This window comes from Panthera leo, chromosome A1, assembly GCF_018350215.1.
Source record: "Panthera leo isolate Ple1 chromosome A1, P.leo_Ple1_pat1.1, whole genome shotgun sequence".
NCBI classification, from domain to species: Eukaryota; Metazoa; Chordata; class Mammalia; order Carnivora; family Felidae; genus Panthera; species Panthera leo.
In genome coordinates, this window is record NC_056679.1 from 87,552,488 (window position 1) to 87,577,217 (window position 24,730).

At 38.7% G+C, this 24,730-nt stretch overlaps 1 protein-coding gene across 3 annotated transcripts in view; it reads right to left on the minus strand.

Annotated features, from left to right (window-relative positions):
- NLRP3 (NLR family pyrin domain containing 3) overlaps positions 1 to 24,730 on the minus strand; it is a 60,086-nt gene that overhangs the window by 19,635 nt on the left and 15,721 nt on the right. For 2 of the 3 annotated variants that reach the window (XM_042931434.1, XM_042931442.1), the window contains exon 8: positions 19,577 to 19,747. The exons of the other annotated variant lie outside the window; for it this stretch is intronic. In XM_042931434.1, coding sequence (XP_042787368.1) covers positions 19,577 to 19,747 — 171 coding nt within the window. The remainder of the gene's footprint in view (positions 1 to 19,576; positions 19,748 to 24,730) is intronic. 3 annotated transcript variants of the gene reach the window in all.

Below are 24,730 nucleotides of genomic sequence, written 5' to 3' on the forward strand. Positions count from 1 at the left end.
GGAAATATTCAATGTGCTGACTGGAAATTATGCTGCCAAGAATACTTTATCCAGTAAAGCTGTCATTCAGAATATAAGGATAGATAGCAACTTTCTGAGACAAAAACTAAAGGAGCTCCTGACAACTAAACCAGCCCTGCAGGAAATCCTAAGGGGGACTCTGAGAGAGGAAAAGAAAAAAATCAAAGCAGCAAATACTTCAAAGGACCAGAGACCATCACCAGAAACACCACAACTACAGATAATGCAATGGCACTAAATTCATATCTTTCAGTAATCACTCTGAATGTAAATATACTAAATTCTCCAATCAAAAGATATAGGTTATCAGAATGGGTTAAAAAAATATCCATCTTATGCTGCCCACAAGAGACTCATTTTAGACCTATAGTCACCTGCAGATTCAAAGTGAGGGAATGGAGAACCATCTAGCATGCTAATGGAGGTCAAAAGAAAGGGAGAGCAGCTACATTAATATCAGCCAAGCTACATTTTAAAAGAAAGACTGTAATGAGAGATGAAGAAGGACATTATATCATAATTAAGGGGTCTATCCATTAAGAAGAATAACATTTGTCAATATTTATGCCCCCAATGTGAAAGACAAATATATAAATCAATTAATCGCATACATAATAATACCCCAGTTACAACAATGGACAGATTATCTAAGCAGAAAATCAACAAGAAAATAATGACTTTGAATGACACACTGGACTGGATGGACTTCACAGATATATTCAGAAAATTTCATCCTAAGCAGCAGAATATACATTCTTTTCGAGTAAACATGGAACATTCTCCAGAATGCATCATACACTGGGTCACAAATCAGCCCTCAACAGGTACAAAAAGATTGAGATCATAGCATGCATATTTTCAGATCACAATGCTATGAAACTTGAAATCAACCCACAAGAAAAAGTGTTGGAAATACCTCAAATACATGGAGGAGGTTAAAGAACATCCTTAAAGAATGAATGGGTAAACCAGGAAATTAAAGAAGAAATTTAAAAAATACATGGAAGCAAGTGAAAATGAAACACAGTCCAAACACTTTGGGATGCAGCAAAGGCAAGTCCTAAGAGGAAAATACATTGCAATCTAGATACATCTCAAGAAACAAGAAAGCTCCCAAATACACAACCTAAACTTATACCTAAAGTAGCTAGAAAAGGAGCAATAAATAAAGCCCAAAGCCAGCAGAAGAAGGGAAATAATAAAGATCAGAACAGAAATAAACAATATAGAGAAACAAACACACAAACAAAAAAAAAAACACAGTAGACTAGATCAATGGAACTAAAACTTGTTTTTTGTATTTGAAAGAATAAACAAAACCGATAATCCCCTAGCCAGACTTCTCAAAAAGAAAGAGTGGACCCAAATAGATAAAATCACGAATGAAAGAAGAGAGATTATGGGGCGCCTAGGTAGCTCAGTCAGTGAAGCATCCAACTTCAGCTCAAGTCATGATCTCAGAGTTCGTGGGTTCGAGCCCCATGTCAGGCTCTGTGCTGAAAGCTGGGAGTCTGGAGCCTGCTTCATATTCTGTGTCTCCCTCTCTCTCTGCCCTTCCCTCACTCATGCTTTGTATCTCTCAAAGATAAAGAAACATTTAAAAATTAAAAAAAAAAAAAGAAAGAGAAGGGATCACAACCAACATCACAGAAAGACAATTATAAGAGAATACTATAAAAAATTATATGTCAAAAAACTGGACAATTGGGAAGAAATGTACAAGTTCCTAGACATTCACACACTACAAAACTCAATCAGGAAACAGAAAATTTGAACAGACCCATAATCAGCAAAGAAATTGAATTAGGTATCAAAAATCTCCCAGTAAATAAAAATCCTGGGCCACATGGTTTCCCAGGGGAATTTTACCAGACATTTAGAGTTATTACCTATTCCTCTCAAGATGTTCCAAAAAATAGAAATGGAAGAAAAGCTTTCAAACCCATTCTATTAAGCCAGAATTACCCTTATTCCAAAACCAAAGACCCCATTAAAAAGGAAAATTAAGGCCAATATCCCTGATGGACATGAATGCCAAAATTCTGAACAAGATAATAGCAAATCAAACTCAAGAGTACATTAAAAGAATTATTCATCATGATCAGACAGGATTTATTCCTGGGCAGCAGTGATGGTTTAATATGCACAAATCAATCAATGTGATATACCAAATAAATAAAAGAAAGGCTAAGAACCATATGATCTTTTCAATATATGCAGAAAAAGCATTTAACAAAATGTAACATCCATTCATAATAAAATTACTTAACAAAATAGGTTTGGAAGGAACATACTGCAACATAGTAAAGGCTATATATGAAAAACCCACAGCTAATATCATTCTCTATGGGGACACAGTGAGAACTTTTCCTCTACAGATGTGACAAAACAAGGATATCCACTCTCACCACTGTCATTTAACGTAGTACTGGAAATCCAGTACTATGCCAATTGTCTCAGCAATCAGACAACACAAAGAAATAAAAGGTATCCAAACCAGCAAGAAAGAAGTAAAACTGTCACTATTGGCAGATAACATGATATTCTATAAGAAACCTGAAAGACTCCACCAAAAAGTTGCTATAACTGATATATAAATTCAAAAAAGTCACATGATACAAGAAAAACGCACAGAATTTTTTTGAATTTCTATACACCAATAATGAATCAGCAGAAAAAGAAATTAAGCAATCGGCCCACTTACAATAGCACAAAAATAAATAAATAAATAAATAAATAAATAAATAAAACAATAAGATACCTAGGAATAAACCTAATCAAAGAGGTGAAAGACCTGTATTCTGAAAGTTATAAAACACTGATGAAATAAATTGAAGAGGATGAAAGAAATGGAAAGACATTCCATGCTCATGGGTTGGAAGAGCAAATATAATTAAAATGTCTGTACTACCCAAAGCAATTGACACATTTAACACAATCCCTATCAAAATACCACCAGATTTTTTCACAGAGCCAAAACAATCCTGAAGTTTGTATGGAACCACACACACACACACACACACACACACACACACAAATGCCAAAGCAAACTTGAAAAGAAAAGGAAAGCTATAGGCATCACAATACCAGATTTCAAGTTACATTACAAAGTTGTAGTGATCAAAACCATATGGTACTAGCACAAAAAAGATAGATACAGGGGGGGTTCCGGAAGATGGCGGCGCAGGAGGACGCGGGGCTCACAGCGCGTCCTGCCGATCACTTAGATTCCACCTACACCTGCCTAAAGAACCCAGAAAACCGCCAGAGGATTAGCAGAAGGGAGTCTCCGGAGTCAAGCGCAGACTAGAGGCCCACGGAAGAGGGTAGGAAGGGCGGCGAGGCGGTGCGCGCTCCACGGACTGGCGGGAGGGAGCCGGGGCAGAGGGGCAGCTCGCCGGCCAAGCAGAGCCCCCGAGTCTGGCTGGCAAAAGCGGAGGGGCCGGACAGACTGTGTTCCGACAGCAAGCGCGACTTAGCGTCTGGGAGGTCATAAGTTAACAGCTCTGTTCGGAAAGCGGGAAGGCTGGAGGACAAAGGGAGGGAGAGCTGCTGAGCCCCCGGACGGCAGAGCTCAGCTTGGCGGGGAACAAAGGCACCAGCGCCATCTCCCCCGCCCATCCCCCAGCCAAAATCCCAAAGGGAACCAGTTCCTGCCAGGGAACTTGCTCGCTCCGCGCAAACACCCAACTCTGTGCTTCTGCGGAGCCAAACCTCCGGCAGCGGATCTGACTCCCTCCCGCTGCCACAGGGCTCCTCCTGAAGTGGATCACCTAAGGAGAAGCGAGCTAAGCCTGCCCCTCCAGCCCCCGTGCACCTTGCCTACCCACCCCAGCTAATACGCCAGATCCCCAGCAACACAAGCCTGGCAGTGTGCAAGTAGCCCAGACGGGACACGCCACCCCACAGTGAATCCCGCCCCTAGGAGAGGGGAAGAGAAGGCACACACCAGTCTGACTGTGGCCCCAGCAGTGGGCTGGGGGCAGACATCGGGTCGGACTGCGGCCCCGCCCACTAACTCCAGTTATACACCACAGCACAGGGGAAGTGCACTGCAGGTCCTCACCACGCCAGGGACTCTCCAAAATGACCAAACGGAAGAATTCCCCCCAGAAGAATCTCCAGGAAATAACAACAGCTAATGAACTGATCAAAAAGGATTTAAATAATATAACAGAAAGTGAATTTAGAATAATAGTCATAAAATTAATCGCTGGGCTTGAAAACAGTATACAGGACAGCAGAGAATCTCTTGCCACAAAGATCGAGGGACTAAGGAACAGTCACGAGGAGTTGAAAAACGCTTTAAACGAAATGCAAAACAAAATGGAATCCACGATGGCTCGGCTTGAAGAGGCAGAGGAGAGAATAGGTGAACTAGAAGATAAAGTTATGGAGAAAGAGGAAGCTGAAAGAAAGAGAGATAAAAAAATCCAGGAGTATGAGGGGAAAATTAGAGAACTAAGTGATACACTAAAAAAAAATAATATACGCATAATTGGTATCCCAGAGGAGGAAGAGAGAGGGAAAGGTGCTGAAGGGGTACTTGAACAAATTATAGCTGAGAACTTCCCTGAACTGGGGAAGGAAAAAGGCATTGAAATCCAAGAGGCACAGAGAACTCCCTTCAGACGTAACTTGAATCGATCTTCTGCACGACATATCATAGTGAAACTGGCAAAATACAAGGATAAAGAGAAAATTCTGAAAGCAGCAAGGGATAAATGTGCCCTCACATATAAAGGGAGACCTATAAGACTCGTGACTGATCTCTCCTTTGAAACTTGGCAGGCCAGAAAGGCTTGGCATGATATCTACAGTGTGCTAAACAGAAAAAATATGCAGCCGAGAATCCTTTATCCAGCAAGTCTGTCATTTAGAATAGAAGGAGAGATAAAGGTCTTCCCAAACAAACAAAAACTGAAGGAATTTGTCACCACGAAACCAGCCCTACAAGAGATCCTAAGGGGGATCCTGTGAGACAAAGTACCAGAGACATCACTACAAGCATAAAACATACAGACATCACAATGACTCTAAACCCATATCTTTCTATAATAACACTGAATGTAAATGGATTAAATGCGCCAACTAAAAGACATAGGGTAGCAGAATGGATAAAAAAACAAGACCCATCTATTTGCTGTCTACAAGAGACTCATTTTAGATCTGAGGACACCTTTAGATTGAGAGTGAGGGGACGGAGAACTATTTATCATGCTCCTGGAAGCCAAAAGAAAGCTGGAGTAGCCATACTTATATCAGACAAACTAGACTTTAAATTAAAGGCTGTAACAAGAGATGAAGAAGGGCATTATATAATAATCACAGGGTCTATCCACCAGGAAGAGCTAACTATTATAAATGTCTATGCGCCAAATACCCGAGCCCCCAGATATATAAAACAATTACTCATAAACATAAGCAACCTTATTGATAAGAATGTGGTCATTGCAGGGGACTTTAACACCCCACTTACAGAAATGGATAGATCATCTAGACACACGGTCAATAAAGAAACCAGGGCCCTGAATGATACATTGGATCAGATGGACTTGACAGATATATTTAGAACTCTGCATCCCAAAGCAACAGAATATACTTTCTTCTCGAGTGCACATGGAACATTCTCCAAGATAGATCATATACTGGGTCACAAAACAGCCCTTCATAAGTTTACAAGAATTGAAATTATACCATGCATACTTTCAGACCACAATGCTATGAAGCTTGAAATCAACCACAGGAAAAAGTCTGGAAAACCTCCAAAAGCATGGAGGTTAAAGAACACCCTACTAACGAATGAGTGGGTCAACCAGGCAATTAGAGAAGAAATTAAAACATATATGGAAACAAACGAAAATGAAACTACAACAATCCAAACGCTTTGGGATGCAGCGAAGGCAGTCCTGAGAGGAAAATACATTGCAATCCAGGCCTATCTCAAGAAACAAGAAAAATCCCAAATACAAAATCTAACAGCACACCTAAAGGAAATAGAAGCAGAACAGCAAAGGCAGCCTAAACCCAGCAGAAGAAGAGAAATCATAAAGATCAGAGCAGAAATAAACAATATAGAATCTAAAAAAACTGTAGAGCAGATCAACGAAACCAAGAGTTGGTTTTTTGAAAAAATAAACAAAATTGACAAACCTCTAGCCAGGCTTCTCAAAAAGAAAAGGGAGATGACCCAAATAGATAAAATCATGAATGAAAATGGAATGATTACAACCAATCCCTCAGAAATACAAGCAATTATCAGGGAATACTATGAAAAATTATATGCCAGCAAATTGGACAACCTGGAAGAAATGGACAAATTTCTAAACACCCACACTCTTCCAAAACTCAATCAGGAGGAAATAGAAAGCTTGAACAGACCCATAACCAGCGAAGAAATTGAATCGGTTATCAAAAATCTCCCAACAAATAAGAGTCCAGGACCAGATGGCTTCCCAGGGGAGTTCTACCAGACATTTAAAGCAGAGATAATACCTATCCTTCTCAAGCTATTCCAAGAAATAGAAAGGGAAGGAAAACTTCCAGACTCATTCTATGAAGCCAGTATTACTTTGATTCCTAAACCAGACAGAGACCCAGTAAAAAAAGAGAACTACAGGCCAATATCCCTGATGAATATGGATGCAAAAATTCTTAATAAGATACTAGCAAATCGAATTCAACAGCATATAAGAATTATTCACCATGATCAAGTGGGATTCATTCCTGGGATGCAGGGCTGGTTCAACATTCGCAAATCGATCAACGTGATACATCACATTAACAAAAAAAAAAGAGAAGAACCATATGATCCTGTCAATCGATGCAGAAAAGGCCTTTGACAAAATCCAGCACCCTTTCTTAATAAAAACCCTTGAGAAAGTCGGGATAGAAGGAACATACTTAAAGATCATAAAGGCCATTTATGAAAAGCCCACAGCTAACATCATCCTCAACGGGGAAAAACTGAGAGCTTTTTCCCTGAGATCAGGAACACGACAGGGATGCCCACTGTCACCGCTGCTGTTTAATATAGTGCTGGAAGTTCTAGCATCAGCAATCAGACAACAAAAGGAAATCAAAGGCATCAAAATTGGCAAAGATGAAGTCAAGCTTTCGCTTTTTGCAGATGACATGATATTATACATGGAAAATCCGATAGACTCCACCAAAAGTCTGCTAGAACTGATACATGAATTCAGCAAAGTTGCAGGATACAAAATCAATGAACAGAAATCAGTTGCATTCTTATACACTAACAATGAAGCAACAGAAAGACAAATGAAGAAACTGATCCCATTCACAATTGCACCAAGAAGCATAAAATACCTAGGAATAAATCTAACCAAAGATGTAAAAGATCTGTATGCTGAAAACTATAGAAAGCTTATGCAGGTAATTGAAGAAGATATAAAGAAATGGAAAGACATTCCCTGCTCATGGATTGGAAGAATAAATATTGTCAAAATGTCAATACTACCCAAAGCTATCTACACATTCAATGCAATCCCAATCAAAATTGCACCAGCATTCTTCTCGAAACTAGAACAAGCAATCCTAAAATTCATATGGAACCACAAAAGGCCCCGAATAGCCAAAGTAATTTTGAAGAAGAAGACCAAAGCAGGAGGCATCACAATCCCAGACTTTAGCCTCTACTACAAAGCTGTCATCATCAAGACAGCATGGTATTGGCATAAAAACAGACACATAGACCAATGGAATAGAATAGAAACCCCAGAACTAGACCCACAAACGTATGGCCAACTCATCTTTGACAAAGCAGGAAAGAACATCCAATGGAAAAAAGACAGTCTCTTTAACAAATGGTGCTGGGAGAACTGGACAGCAACATGCAGAAGGTTGAAACTAGACCACTTTCTCACACCATTCACAAAAATAAACTCAAAATGGATAAAGGACCTGAATGTGAGACAGGAAACCATCAAAACCTTAGAGGAGAAAGCAGGAAAAGACCTCTCTGACCTCAGCCGTAGCAATCTCTTACTCGGCACATCCCCAAAGGCAAGGGAATTAAAAGCAAAAGTGAATTACTGGGACCTTATGAAGATAAAAAGCTTCTGCACAGCAAAGGAAACAACCAACAAAACTAAAAGGCAACCAACGGAATGGGAAAAGATATTTGCAAATGACACATCGGACAAAGGGCTAGTATCCAAAATCTATAAAGAGCTCATCAAACTCCACACCCGAAAAACAAATAACCCAGTGAAGAAATGGGCAGAAAACATGAATAGACACTTCTCTAAAGAAGACATCCGGATGGCCAACAGGCACATGAAAAGATGTTCAACGTCGCTCCTTATCAGGGAAATACAAATCAAAACCACACTCAGATACCACCTCACGCCAGTCAGAGTGGCCAAAATGAAGAAATCAGGAGACTATAGATGCTGGAGAGGATGTGGAGAAACAGGAACCCTCTTGCACTGTTGGTGGGAATGCAAATTGGTGCAGCCGCTCTGGAAAGCAGTGTGGAGGTTCCTCAGAAAATTAAAAATAGACCTACCCTATGACCCAGCAATAGCACTGCTAGGAATTTATCCAAGGGATACAGGAGTACTGATGCATAGGGGCACCTGTACCCCAATGTTTATAGCGGCACTCTCAACAATAGCCAAATTATGGAAAGAGCCTAAATGTCCATCAACTGATGAATGGATAAAGAAATTGTGGTTTATATACACAATGGAATACTACGTGGCAATGAGAAAAAATGAAATATGGCCTTTTGTAGCAACATGGATGGAACTGGAGAGTGTGATGCTAAGTGAAATAAGCCATACAGAGAAAGACAGATACCATATGGTTTCACTCTTATGTGGATCCTGAGAAACATGACAGAGACCCATGGGGGAGGGGAAGGAAAAAAAAAAAAAAAAAGAGGTTAGAGTGGGAGAGAGCCAAAGCATAAGAGACTGTTAAAAACTGAGAACAAACTGAGGGTTGATGGGGGGTGGGAGGGAGGGCAGGGTGGGTGATGGGTATTGAGGAGGGCACCTTTTGGGATGAGCACTGGGTGTTGTATGGAAACCAATTTGACAGTAAATTTCATATATTAAAAAATAAAAAAATAAAAAAAATAAAAAAATAAAAAAGATAGATACATAAATCAATAGAACAGAATGGAAAACCTAGAAATGAGCCCACCACTATATGGTCAATTAATCTTTAAGAAAGCAGGAAAGAATATCCAAAGGGAAAAAGTCTCTTCAACAGTGTTGGGAAAACTGGACAATAACATGCAAAAGAACACTGGTCCACTTCTTACTCCACACACAAAAACAAATTCAAAATGGATTAAAGACCTAAATATGAGACCTGAAATCATACAAATCCTAGAGAAGAGCATAGACAGTAAATTCTTTGACATTGGCTGTAGCAACTTCTTTCTAGTTATGTCTTCTGAGTCAAGGTAAACAAAAGCAAAAATAAGCTATTGGGATTTCATCAAAATAAAAAGCTTTTGTACAGCAAAGGAAACAACCAACAAAATTAAAAGGCAACCTATGGAATAGGAGAAGATATTTGTAAATGACATATATGTTAAAGGATGAGTATCCAAAATACATTTAAAAACTTATAAAACTCAACACCCAATAAACAAAGAATCCAGTTAAGAAAAAGGCAGAAGACATGAATAGACATTTTACAAATAAGGCATATAGAAGGCTAACAGGCATGTGAAAAGATGGTCAACATCTATCATCATCAGGGCAATATAAAACCACGATGAGATACCACCTCACACCTGTCAGAATGGCTAAAAATAATAATTCAGGGAACAAGGGGTGTTAGCGAAGATGCAGAGAAAGGGGAACACTCCTGCATTGCTGGTGGGAATGCAAACTGTGAAGCCACTCTGAAAAACAGTATGGAGTTTTCTCAAAAAGTTAAAAATAGAACCACCCTATGATCCAGAAATTGCACTACTAGGTATTTTCCCATGAAATACAATATTGCTAATTCAAAGGCATACATGCATCCCAATGTTTATAGCAGCATTATCTACAATAACCAAATGATGGAAACAGTCTCTAAGTGTCTATTAACTGATGAATGGGTAAAGAAGTGATATATATAATGAAATACCATTCACCTGTCAAAAAGAATGAAATCTTGCCATTTGCAATGACCTGGATGGAGCTAAAGAGTATTATACTAAGTGAAATAAGTCAGTTAGAGAAAGACAAATACCACATGATTTCACTCATATGTGGAATTTAAGAACAAAACTAATAAGCAAAGGAAGAGAGAGAGAGAGAAAGAGAGAGAGAGAGTTAAACAAACCAAGAAGCTGACTCCTAACTATAGAGAATAAACTGATGGATACCAGAGGGGAGGTGGGTAGGGGGATGGGCTAAATATGTGATGGGTATTATGGAGTACATTTGTTGTGATGAGCACCGGGTATTGTACATAAGTGCCAAATCACTATATTGTACACCTGACACTAATATTATAGTGTATGTTAACTAACTGGAATTGAAATAAAACCTTTATTTATTTATTTATTTATTTATTTATTTAGAGGGAGGGACAGAGACAGAAGGAGATAGAGGAATCCCAAATAGGCTCCACACTGTCAGCACAGAGCCCAACACAAGGCTTGAACTCGCAAACTGTGAGATCATGACCTGAGCTGAAATCAAGAGTCCGACACTTAACTGACAGAACCACCCAGGCACCCCTAAATAAAATCGTTTTAAAAAGGTGATGGAGTAGGACGATCCTGAATTCATCTTGTCCACAGACACAGCAACAGCTTCATCTATCACCCAAAACTCTGAAAACTGACAGAAAAGACATTCCACAGAGAGGAGGCCACATGGAAATGGATAGCAGACATGGAGGCCTAGTTAAGAAGGAAATTCCTGGAAAATCTAACTACAAATGAGAGGGATACTACAAACATGGAAAAGGAAGAGAAGCAGACTTCACACCAGTCACCCCAAGCATGGAAGACCCACACTGGGAAAACAAGTCACCACAAACTCTGGCTTTGAAAGTCAGTGTGACTTAACTCTGGGTATATTAAAAATCAGTTGACCAGAGGGCAAGGGTAAATTTAATCCATACCTTAGAATAGACAGAATAATAGGGGTGCTTGGCTGGCTCAGTTGAAAGAATGTGTGACTGTTGATCTCAGGTTTGTTAGTTCAAGCCCCACATTGGGTGTAGAGATTACTAAAAAAAAATAAACTTAAATTAAAAAAAAAATAGCCAGCATAATAAATAATTTTGCCCAAGCACAAAAGCAGCAGTTGAAAAGTGTCTTGGGAATACGTGACAGAAATTTATTTACTAATCTCAAAACATGTGTTGGAGGTGCAGTGGTCTTCAGAAGATTTCTCTGAGAACAAAAGTGCTAGTAGGCACCATTTCTCTTTTTTTTCCCAAGCCTAGGTAGCTGGAAACGTGCAAGAGTCAGCATTAACATTATGGTGGATAGTATCCACCTATCTTGGTAATACTTCATGCCCTGCTGTGTTCTTCTGCAGACTCACCACATCCAAATCACCCACCTCAGTAAGTGTCCATCCAAAGTGGCTCCTGCCCCACCACAAACAGCAAGCAGCCCCAGCAAGTAGTCCCACTACTCCAAGGTGACTCCTGCCCTGGGAAGATAGGGAAATAACCCACACACACCAGCATGACCACAGTTTTAGCAACTAAACCTTTTAGCTGACTACACAGGAAGAATGCCCTGCCACTTCATAAACGTACATTTGTCGCAGAGAGGCTAAGTACAAACAGCTAATCTGACTGCAGACCTCACCTACCTATGAGACTATGGCAGCCTCAGAAGGCCCTTCAACAGAGCAAGAACCAAACTCTGCTCACTTCACCCACAGCAGCCACAAGATGGTGTGTGCAGCCCACGTAGGAGAACATCCCTGGAATGCCTGGTTCTGTTGACCAGGAACATTGCATCATAGGGAACCACAGGATCTCTTCTACACAAGGTCACTGCTTTCAAGACCAGGAGATATAGCCGACCTCCTTAATACATAGAAACAAACACAAAGAGTCAGACAAAATGAGGAGGAAGAGGAATATGTTCCAAATGAAAGAACAAGACAAAGTTACAACAAAAGAGCTAAGTAAAACATAGATAAGCAATATGCCTGATAAAGAATTCAAAGTAATGGTCATAAAGATACTTACTGGACTTAAGAGTGGATGAACCTCAACAGAAAGATAGAAAATATAAAAAAGAACCAGCCAGGATAAAGAATCCAATACAATCCAATACAAATACAATAGATCCAATCCACTAAAAGATACACTAGAGGGAATCAACAGCAGATTTAAGGATACAGGGGAATGGATCAACCATCTAAAAGATAACGTAACAGAAAGCAAGCAAGCTGAACAGCAAGAAGAAAAAAGAATAAAATATTACAATAGGTTAAGAAAACTCAGTGACATTGTCAAGCATAACATTCACATCCTAGGGATCCCAGAAGGAGAAGAGACAGAACATATTTGAAGAAATAATAGTTGAAAAATTCCGTAATCTGGGGAAGGAAATAGATCCAGGTCCAGGAAGCCCAGAGAGTTCCTAACAAGATGAACCTAAAGAGGTTCACACAAGGACACATAATAATTTAAATGACAACAAAGTAATGATCAAAAGAATTCTAAAAATTTTCAGCAAAAGTATTGCAGGCCAGAAGGGACTGGTATGACATATTCAAAATGCTGGAAAGAAAAACTCTGCAACCAAGAATATTCTATCCAGCAAGATCATCATTCAGAATAGAGAGATACAATATTTCCCATATGAACAAAAGTTAAAGGAGTTCATCACTACTATACCAGCTTTACAAGAAATGTTAAAGGGGATGTCTTCAGTGGAAAGAAAACACATAACTAGCAGTAAGAACATTATAAAAGGAAAAAAATTCACCGGTGAAAGCAAACATTCAGTAATGGTAGTAGACTAATCATTTACAAAGCCAGTATGAAGGTTAAAACACAAAAGTAGTAAAATCAATTATATCTACAAACCTCAGTCAAGAGATACACAAAATTTAAAATAAGATATAAAATATGGCATCATGTACATACAACATGGGAGGGGAGTAAAAATGTAGTGCTTTTAGAATGTGTTCAAGCAACCATCAACTTAACAAAGACTGTTATATCCATAAGATGCTATATATGAACCTCATGGTAACCACAAATCAAAAACCAAAATAAATACACACACACACATACACAAAAAGAAAAGAATCAAAGCACAACACTAAAGAATGCCATCAAACCACAAAGGAAGAGAGCAAGAGGACAAGAAAGGAACTACAAAAACTACCAGAATACAATTAACAAAATGGAAATAAATAATGCTTATCAATAATTACTTTAAATATAAATAGGTTATGTATTCCAATCAAACATATAGGCTGACTGAATGGATAAAAAAAAATAGACCCATCTATATGCTGCCTGAAACAACTCACTTCTGACCTAAAGACACACACAGACTGAAAGTGAAAAGATGAACATATACCATGCAAGTAGAAAAAGAAGAAAAAAAAAAAAAAACAGGGCTGCAATACTTATATCTGAAAAAACAAACTTGAAAACAAAGACTGTAACAAGAGACAAAGAAAGGCACTATGTAATGATAAAGGGAACAATTGAAAAGGAGGGTATAACAATTATAAGTATCTATGCACCGAACATAGGAACACCTAAAACATAAAGCAGTTATTAACAGACACAGAGGGAGAACATGACAGTAATACAATAATAAGGGATTTTAACACCCCAATTACATCAGTGGATAGATCATCCAGACAGAAAATCAAAAAGAAAATAGTGGCTTTGAACAACACATTGGCCAGATGACCTAACAGATATACATAGAACATTCCAATGAGAAATAGGAAAATACACATTCTTTTCAAATGCATATAAAACGTTCTCCAGGAAAGATCACATGTTAGGCCACAAGACAATTGTCAGTAACTTTAAGAAGTTTAAAGTGATATCAAGCATCTTTTCTGACCTCAACAATATAAAATTAGAAATCAATTACAAGAAAAAATCTGGAAAGATCACCAATACATGGAGGTTAAACAACATGCTACTAAACGATGAATGGCTCAACCAAGAAATCAAGGAGGAAGTTTAAAAAAAAAAAAAACATGGAGACATATGGAAATGTAAATACAACAATCCAAAATTTTCGGGATGCAGCAAAAGCTTTTCTAAGAGAAAACTTAGTAGCAATAGAGGTCTACCTCAAGAAACAAGGAAAATTTCAAATAAACAACCTAACCTAACACGGGAAAGAGAAAAATAAAAAAGATGAACTAACAAAACCAAAAGCTAGTAGAAATAAGGAAATAATAAAGATTAGAGCATAGATGAATGAAATAGAGATTAAAGAAACAATGAAAAAGATCAATGAAATCAAGAGCTGGTTCTTTGAATTTACAAACAAAATTGATAAACCTTTAGCCAGACTCATCAAGAAAGAAAGAGGACTCAGAAAAGTAAAATAAGAAATGAATGAGGATAAATAACAACCAACCTCACAGAAGTACAAATGAGTATAAAAGAATATTATTTAAATGTATATGCCAACAAACTGGACATCTTAGGAAAAAAAATAGATAAATTATTAGAAACATAATTTTCCAAAACTGGATCAGGAAAAGACAGAAAATTTGAAGAGACCAATTAAAGAAATTGTATTGATAATCAAAAAACTACAGACAAACAAAATTCCAGGACCAGATGGCTTCACATAAATTCTACCAAACATTTAAAGAAAAGTAGTACCTATCCCTCTCAACTATTCCCAATAGAAGAGGAAGGAAAATTTCCAAATTTATTCCATGAAGCCAGCATTACACTGATACCAAAACCAGTCAAAGACACAACAAAAAGAAAACTACAGGACAATAGCCCTGATGAACACAGATGAAAAAATTCTCAACAAAATATTCAACAATACTTAAAAAGTCATTCATCATGATCAAGGAGGATTTATTCCAGGGATGCAAGAGTAGCTCAATATTTGTAAACCAATGTGTAAATCACACAAACCAAGTTGTAAATCAATGACCAATTGATTGGTTTGTAAATCACAAACCAATTTGTAAATCAATGTGATACATCACTTTAACAAGAGAAAGGATAAAAACCATATGACCATCTCAATACATGCAGAAAAATTATTTGACAAAATACAGCATCCATTCATGATAAAAACTCTTAACAAAGTGGCTTTAGAGGGAACATACCTCAACATAATAAAGGCCATTTGTGAACAAGCCACAACTAACATTATATTCAATGGTTAAAAACTGAGAACTTTTCCTCTAAGATCAGGAACATGACAGGATGTCAACTCTCACCACTTTTATTCAACATAGTACTGGAAGTCCTAGCTGCAGCAATCAGATGACAACAACAACAAAAGGAACCCAGAGTAGTAAGGAAGAAGGAAACTCACTATTTGCCAATCACATGGTACTATATATAGAAAACCCTAAAGAATCCACCACAAAAACTATTAGAACTGATAAATGAATTCAGTAAAGTTGCAGGATACAAAATTAATATACAGAAATCTGTTGCATTTCTACATACTAATAATGAAGTAGAAGAAAAAAAACTAAGAAAACTATCCCATTTACAAATACCATATATTTCATTTATATGTGGAATCTAAAAAACAAAACAAATGAACAAGCCAACAACAACAACAAAACAGAATCAAAAATACAAAAGAACAAAGTGGTGGTTCCCAGAGGGTAGGTGAGTGAGTGAAATAGGTAAAGGGGATTAAGAGGTACAAACTTCCAGTTATAAAATAAATTAGTTATGAAGATGAAAAGTACAGTATACGGAATATAGTCAATCAGATTGTAATAACGTTGTATGGTGACAGAGGGTAACTACACTTATCTTAGTGAGCATAGCATAATGTATAGAATTGCCAAATCTGTTTGTTGCACACCTAAAATTAATATAACATTGTATGTTTACTTCAATTAAAAAGCAAAAACAGTGGTTGCTAGGGATGAGCAAAAAGGAAGGATGAATAGGGCAAACACAGAGGATATGGGGGCAGTGAAACCACTTTCTGTGATACTATAGTAGTAGACACATGTCATTATACACTTGTCCAAACTCATATAATGTACATAACTAGGAGTGAATTCTGATGTAAACTGTGGATTTTGGGTGATTATGATGTGTCAGCCATTAGTTATAACAAATGTATCACTCTAATTATGTTGATAATGGGGGACACTATGTATGGTGGGGACAGAAGGTATGTGGGAAGTCTCAGTACCTTCCTTCAAACCCTGCTGTGAATCTAAAAGTGCTCTAAGATATAAAAATCTATTTTTAAAGGCTAATAAGCAATAAAGCAATATATAAGTTTAAGACCTGTTTTTCTGATCCATCTCTATACATGTTGTTTTTGAAACTAAGGGGCATATGAAAGTTCCCAGTGAGTGTAAAAACATCAGTAAAAAAAACGAAAAAGAAAACCAGTGGTGAAATCCCCAGACCACAGGAAGCAAAGTCAATGCAGGACCCAAAGAAGAGGAAGCTATAAAATTAGCAGGAAAGACTGAGTAGCACCCCAAAAACAAGAGATAAGAGTTTCAGGAAGAAGATGAGTGGAATTAAAGGCAACAGATGTCAACTAAAATAAAAACTGGGAAAGATGTACAAGTTACAGCCAGGACCGCAGAGGGCCACCAGAGAGTCTATGCTCTGGGCCTCTTCCCTTCTGTTCTTTTCCTGGAGTATTTCTTCTCCCCTGGCTTCCGCATGGCTCACACTTTCACTTCATGTAGTACCTGATCCAATGGCACCTGATCTGAAGGTGGGCAAGAAAGTAGCCCTCATCGTGATTGCAGTTTTTATTATACTATTTACGTGTGTTGTATATTGTCTGACTGTCTAGAGTCTAGTGTCTGTAGCCCCCATAAGAATGTCTGTAAAAACAGACTCTTGATCTCTTACTCACTGCCACTGTCAGCACCTACAAGTGACCAGAAACAAAGTAGCCAAAAGATATCTGTTGAACAAACCAAGAGCAGCAGAAGCCAAATTGCTGAGGTAGACTAATAAGGAGAGGATATGGAGGCATTCAATAAAGGCCTCTTCAAGGAAAGAGATACGGTGATATGTGAGGTTGGGCTGATGTGACAGGTAGGAGACATCAGAGTGTTATGAACATATAGAGGTTTTAATTATGGATTAATGGATTATTCCTCAGTAAAGAACCTTCTTGCTCTATTTTGCCTTGGTGCTGATCTGATTGGTATTTACATCAGTAATGTGAATGAAGACATTTACAATTTGCTTGTTGTAGGTAGAGGTAACATGGACAGAATCACAATTCAAAGATGCCTAAACAATCAGTCAAAACAAAGACAAGATGGAATTTAGCAGAGGTAAATGTGAGGTCCACACAGGTCGGAGAGAGCAGGATGTAGAAGCCCTCTAGAAAGTGCAGCAGCAACACATCATGAGACAGTGTTTACTGGAGTTAAGGGAGCAGACAGTGGGTTCCACAGCCATCCAGCTGGGTGTCCCAAGGCAAAGGTCCTAAGCGCTCTTAGTCTCACTTCCTCCTAATTTAAATTGGAGACACTGATACCTACCTACTTGGCATAATTTTTATGAGGCCGCTGAGATAAACTATGTTAAGATCATGGAAGAGCAATGATACATGTTTAAGTACATGATTATCAGTAAATATTTTTTGTGCCATTATAAGAAATATGTTTGGTCTTTGTCCCCATTTCCTGGCACAGAGCTTCTAAAACCCTTGAAATATCCTAAATGTGTTTTTTTTAATCCCCCTAAGTGGAAATTAAAGAATTTCCTATCTGTCTATTTTGTTATTCAAAGAAACCCCTTTTTAAAAATTTTTATTTGTTGTTTTGAGAGAGAGAGAGAGCAGGGACTGGGGAGGGGCAGACAGAGAGGGAGAGAGAGAATCCCAAGAAGGCTTCCCACTGTCAGTGCAAAACCCAACACAGGGCTTGAACTCACAAACTGTGAGATCATGACCTAGCCAAAATCAAGAGTTGGAGGCTTAAGTGACTGAGCCACCCAGGCGACCCTCAGAGAAGCCCTTTTTGATCACATCTGAGTTTATACTAATGAGACGACTAAAGGGAGGCCATAGGTGGCCTTAGGATGGGGTGGGTCACCAGAATGACAAAGTGATTAGAGAATTGAAACTTTCAGCCCTACCCACCAACCTCAAGGAAGGAGAAAGGAGGAAGGCTGGAGATTAAACTCTATAAAATGTCTTGGAAAATAAGATTTAGAGCCTTCTGGGCTGGTGAATGCATCCATGTACCAGGAGGGTAGACTGTCCCAACCACATGGGGACAGAAGTTCCTGTGTTCCAGACCCTTCTGGACCTCACCATATGTGACTCTTCGTCTGGCTGTTTATTTGTATTTTTCATAATATCTTTCATCATTAATGTAAATGTAAGTTTTGTTTCTCTGGCTTCTGTGAACTATTCTAGAAAATTTTCAAACCTGAGGAGGGGAACATGGAAACCACCAATTCATAGCTGAGTCAGAAGGAAGTGCAAGTAACCTGTGCCCACTGCTTGCAATCGGTATCTAGCATTGCCAGTGTGTGGAACATGTATGACTGAGCCCTGAAGGGGTGGGGGTCTGCACTAACTCTGAGTATATAGCGTCAAAATGGAATTGACTTATAAGACACCCAGTTGGTGTCTGCAGATATTTGGTTACCAGAATTTCACATTATTATTTACACATGTGAACTTGTGATCTGATATGACTGCCAAAAACAAGGAAATAACAAGTTCCCCCTGAGACAGTACAGTACCCTGGCATGGGAGGTGAAAATTCCACCATACATCATTAAGAGTATCAGGTTTGGATCTGGGCAATGTACTTCAAATAGAAACAATAACAGAACAGCTCTTACCTAGGACAGCATGACTACATAGGTAAAGATGTGAAGCCATATCCTACCTGAGCATTTAGAGTCATCCAGGCAAGAGATGAGAAGACCTAGAGTGTGAGTATTGTCTCTGGGGAATTGAGATCCGCATCTCTCAGCAGAACCCAGTGGAGTTGCGGGGGGGAGGGGGGGGAGGTGGTGCAGAACAGGGAACAATGCACAGAAACCAAAGAAGGTGCTGCATAGAAATAAGAACTCTCTGCTCTGCAGTGGCCACATTGTGCAGCAATGACTGGTGTGCTTGGAAGTGTTCACACACAAAACCGGTTACTATCCATGTGAATGTCTTAGAAAAAAGTGTTTCACTCGGTGGAGAATTGGGCTGCACAATCCCTAAGGTTTCTTTCAACTCTAAGAATTTCCAATTCTGTAGTCATAAATACCTTACTAGCAGAAGGTAGTATCTAGTCTGTCTCCTCCATTCTCTACCCTCAACTCCATCGTATAGTCTTTTATACCGCAACCCCCATCCACATTTTCCAAACATACATCCATGGAGAGAACATGCTTTTCTGCTGAGATACCCATGAAGACTTACCCCAGTTTCTGCAGCTTACATTGTGGATGCTTTGCTTTTTCACATAGAATTCCAACTCCTGAGTCTCCCAGCGCATTTTCCCCCAAGTAGAGTCTGGTCAGGGACTGGCTGGTGCTCAAGACGGATGCCAGGTCCTCACAACATGCTGATGTGAGACAGCAACTGACCAACCTTCCATAAAGATGGCAGAATGTCATAAACCTTCTCTTACCTCTGTGAGTCAAGGATGCACGTGATCTGATGCTACCTCTACTCCCATCCATACATGGGAAAAGTGGGCCTAAACTCTATGCTAACTTTTTATTTCATTTTATTTGGTGTAATAGAAAGTACCATCCAAGCCCATGCCAACTCCACATCTTTTCAGCTCCCTATACTTACTTTTATTGTGTTAAAATATACATGCGACATAAAATTTACTCTCTTTAAGTGCACAATTCAGTAGCATTTAAGTACATGCACATTGTTGTGTGACCATGACCACCATCCATCTCCAGAAGTTTTTCATCTTTCCAAACTGAAACTTGGTATCCACTAAACACAAATTCCCTGTTCCTCCCTCCCCCAGCCCCTGGGACCCACTATTTGTATTCCTGCCTCTATGAATCTATTTTAGGTACTTCCTATAAGCCAGATCATATATATTTGCACTTTTTAATCTGGATCATTTTAATGAGTATAATGTCCTCAAGATTCATTTAAATTCCTTTTAAGGCTGTATGCATGCATATACCACATTCCTCCACCCCAAATGCCACCCCAACCCCACCCTATACCACATTTTTTAATCCATTCATCCATGGGTATTGAGATGTTTCCACCTTCCAGCTATTGTGAATAATGCTGCTATAGACACATGTGTACTGATACATGTTTGGGAGCCTGATTTCAGCTCTTTCCTATATATAGCCAGAAGTGAAAATGCTGGATCATATAGTGATTCTATTTCCAATTTTTTGAGGAACTGACGTACTGTTTTCCAAACCAGCTGTACCAGTTTACATTCCCATCAGCAATGTGTGACGGTTCCTAATTCCCCATATCCTCACCAACACCTGTTTTTCATTTTGTTTTATTTTTTTAATTGTATTTTAGAGAGAGAGAGAGAGAGAAAGCAGGAGTGGAGACGAAAAGAGAGGAAGAGAGAGAGAGAATCTTAAGCAGGTTCCATACTCAGCGTGGAACCGACCCAGGGCTCCATCCCATGGCCCTGGAATCCTGAATGGAGCTGAAATCAAGAGGTGGACATTCAATGGACTGAGCCACCCAGGCTCATGCTCGTTACTTTTTTTTTTTTTTTGCCATTAAAATGGGTATAACTTGGCCTTACCATTTTGAAGTGTTTTCTCTTCTTCAAAATTCAAGTCTCCCAGAATCATTTAGTGAGAGCTGCATAAAATATCAAGTGTCTGCCACTCTTGTGTTAGCACCTCTTTTCCTATTTAGTGTGGAGACTAAGGGCTTGTCATAAAGTCCCAAAACCCTTCTGGAACAATGCATTATGGGGGTTTTATTTTCTCAGCTAGACTATAAATACCTTAAAGGCAAGCATGATATATTTGATTATTTAACTTCCTTTCTAAGGTTTGGTATGTGGCGCTTCCCACAGGAAACACTAACTGACTGAATTATTGATAAACACTGGGAAATCTTCTGAGCAGTGAAGGTCATTCTCATGCTAAAATCTCCCATCTCTGGGTTGCAGAGTTCTAAATTCTGCATCCCAAAGCAGGAGAATATACTTTCTTCTCAAGTGCACATGGAACCTTCTCCAAGATAGATCACATACTGGGTCACATTTTATACATAAGTATAAAAGAATTGAGACCATACCATGCATACTTTCAGACCACAATGCTATGAAGCTTGAAATCAACCACAGGAAAAAGTCTCAAAAACCTCCAAAGGCATGGAGGTTGAAGAACACCCTACTAAAGAATGAGTGGGTCAACCAGGCAATTAGAGAAGAAATTTAAAAATACATGGAAACAAATGAAAATAAAAATACAACAATCCAAATGCTTTGGAATGCAGCGAAGGCAGTCCTGAGAGGAAAATACATTGCAATCCAGGCCTATCTCAAGAAACAAGAAAAATCCCAAATACAAAATCTAACAGCACACCTAAAGGAAATAGAAGCAGAACAGCAAAGACACCCCAAATCCAGCAGAAGAAGAGAAATAATAAATATCAGAACAGAAATAAACAATATAGAATCTTAAAAAACTATTGAGCAGATCAATGAAAGCAAGAGTTGTTTTTTTGAAAAAATAAACAAAATTGATAAATCTCTAGCCAGGCTTCTCAGAAAGAAAAGGGATATGACCCAAATAGATAAAATCATGAATGAAAAGGAAATTATTACACCCAATCCCTCAGAAATACAAGCAATTATCAGGGAATACTATGAAAAGTTATATGCTAACAAACTGGACAACCTGGAGGAAATGAACAAATTCCTAAGCACACACACATTTCCAAAACTCAAACAGGAAGAAATAGAAACTTGAACAGACACATAACCAGCGAAGAAATGGAATCAGTTATCAAAAATGTCCCAACAAATAAGAGTCCAGGACCAGATGGCTTCCCAGGGGAATTCTACCACACATTTAAAGCAGAGATAATACCTATCCTTCTCAAGCTGTTCCAAACAATAGAAAGGGAAGGAAAACTTCCAGACTCATTCTATGAAGCCAGCATTACTTTGATTCCTAAACCAGATAGAGACCCAGAAAAAAAAAAGACAACTACAGCCCAATATCCCTGATGAATATGGATGCAAAAATTCTCAATAAGGTACTAGCAAATCGAATTCAACAGGATATAAAAAGAATTATACACCATGATCAAATGAGATTCATTCCTGGGATGCAGGGCTAGTTCAACATTTGCAAATCAATCAATGTGATACATCACATTAATAAAAGAAAAGATAAGAACCATATGATCCTGTCAATCGATGCAGAAAAAGCTTTTGACAAAATTCAGCATCTTTCTTAATCAAAACCCTTGAGATAGTCGGGATAGAAGGAACATACTTAAACATCATAAAAGTCATTTATGAAAAGCCCACAGCTAATATCATCCTCCATGGGGAAAAACTGAGAGCTTTCTCCCTGAGATCAGGAACACGACAGGGATGCCTACTCTCACTGCTGTTGTTTAACAGTGTTGGAAGTTCTAGCATCAGCAATCAGACAACAAAAGGAAATCAAAGGCATCCACATTGGCAAAGATGAAGTCAAGCTTTCACTTTTTGCAGATGACATGATAGTATACATGGAAAACCCGATAGACTCCACCAAAAATCTGCTAGAACTGATACATGAATTTAGCAAAGTCGCAGGATACAAAATCAATGTACAGAAATCAGTTGCATTCTTATACACTAATAATGAAGCAACAGAAAGACAAATAAAGAAACTGATCCCATTCACAATTGCACCAAGAAGCATAAAATACCTAGGAATAAACCTAACCAAAGATGTAAAAGATCTGTATGCTGAAAATTATAGAAAACTTAGGAAGGAAATTGAAGAAGATACAAAGAAAAGGAAAAACATCCCGTGCTCATGGATTGGAAGAATAAATAATGTCAAAATGTCAATACTACCCAAAGCTATCTACACATTTAATGCAATCCCAATCAAAATTGCACCAGCATTTTTCTCGAAGCTAGAACAAGGAATCCTACAATTTGCATGGAACCACAAAAGGCCCTGAATAGCCAAAGTAATTTTGAAGAAGAAGACCAAAGCAGAAGGCATCACAATCCCAAACTTTAGCCTCTACTACAAAGCTGTAATCATCAAGACAGCATGGTATTGGCACAAAAACAGACACATAGACCAATGGAATAGAATAGAGACCCCAGAATTGGACCCACACAAGTATGGTCAACTAATCTTTGACAAAGCAGGAAAGAATATCCAACAGAAAAAAACAGTCTCTTTAACAAATGGTGCTGGGAGAAGTGGACAGCAACATGCAGAAGGATGAAACTAGACCACTTTCTTACACCATACACAAAAATAAACTCAAAATGGATGAAGGACCTGAATGTGAGACAGGAAACCATCAAAACCTTAGAGGAGAAAGCAGGAAAAAAACCTCTCTGACCTCAGCTGCAGCAATTCTTACTTGACACATCTCCAAAGGCAAGGGAATTAAAAGCAAAAATGAACTATTGGGACCTCATGAAGGTAAAAACCTTCTGCACTGCAAAGGAAACAACCAACAAAACTAAAAGGCAACCAATGGAATGGGAAAAGATATTTGCAAATGACATATTGGACAAAGGGCTAGCATCCAAAATCTATAAAGAGCTCACCGAACTCCACACCCAAAAAACAAATAATCCAATGAAGAAATGGGCAGAAAACATGAATAGACACTTCTCTGAAGAAGACATCCAGATGGCCAACAGGCACATGAAAAGATGCTCAATGTCACTCCTCATCAGGGAAATACAAATCAAAACCACACTCAGATATCACCTGACGCTAGTCAAAGTGGCTAAAATAAACAAAACAGGAGACTATAGATGCTGGCGAGGATGTGGAGAAATGGGAACCTTCTTGCACTGTTGGTGGGAATGCAAACTGGTGCAGTTGCTCTGGAAAACAGTGTGGAGGTTCCTCAAAAAATTAAAAATAGACCTACCCTATGACCCAGCAGTAGCACTGCTAGGAATTCACCCAAGGGATACAGGAGTGCTGATGCCTAGGGGGACTTGTACCCCAATGTTTATAGCAGCACTCTCAACAATAGCCAAATTATGGAAAGAGCCTAAATGTCCATCAACTGATGAATGGATAAAGAAATTGTGGTTTATATACACAATGGAATACTATGTGGCAATGAGAAATAATGAAATATGGCCTTTTGTAACGACGTGGATGGAACTGGAGAGTGTTATGCTAAGTGAAATAAGTCATACAGAGAAAGACAGATACCAAATGTTTTCACTCTTATGTGGATCCTGAGAAACTTAACAGATGACCATGGGGGAGGCAAAGGAAAAAAAAAAAAGAGGTTAGAGAGGGAGGGAGCCAAACCATAAGAGACTTTTAAAATCTGAGAACAAACTGAGGGATTGATGGGGGTGGGAGGGAGGGGAGGGTGGGTGATGGATATTGAGTAGGGCACCTG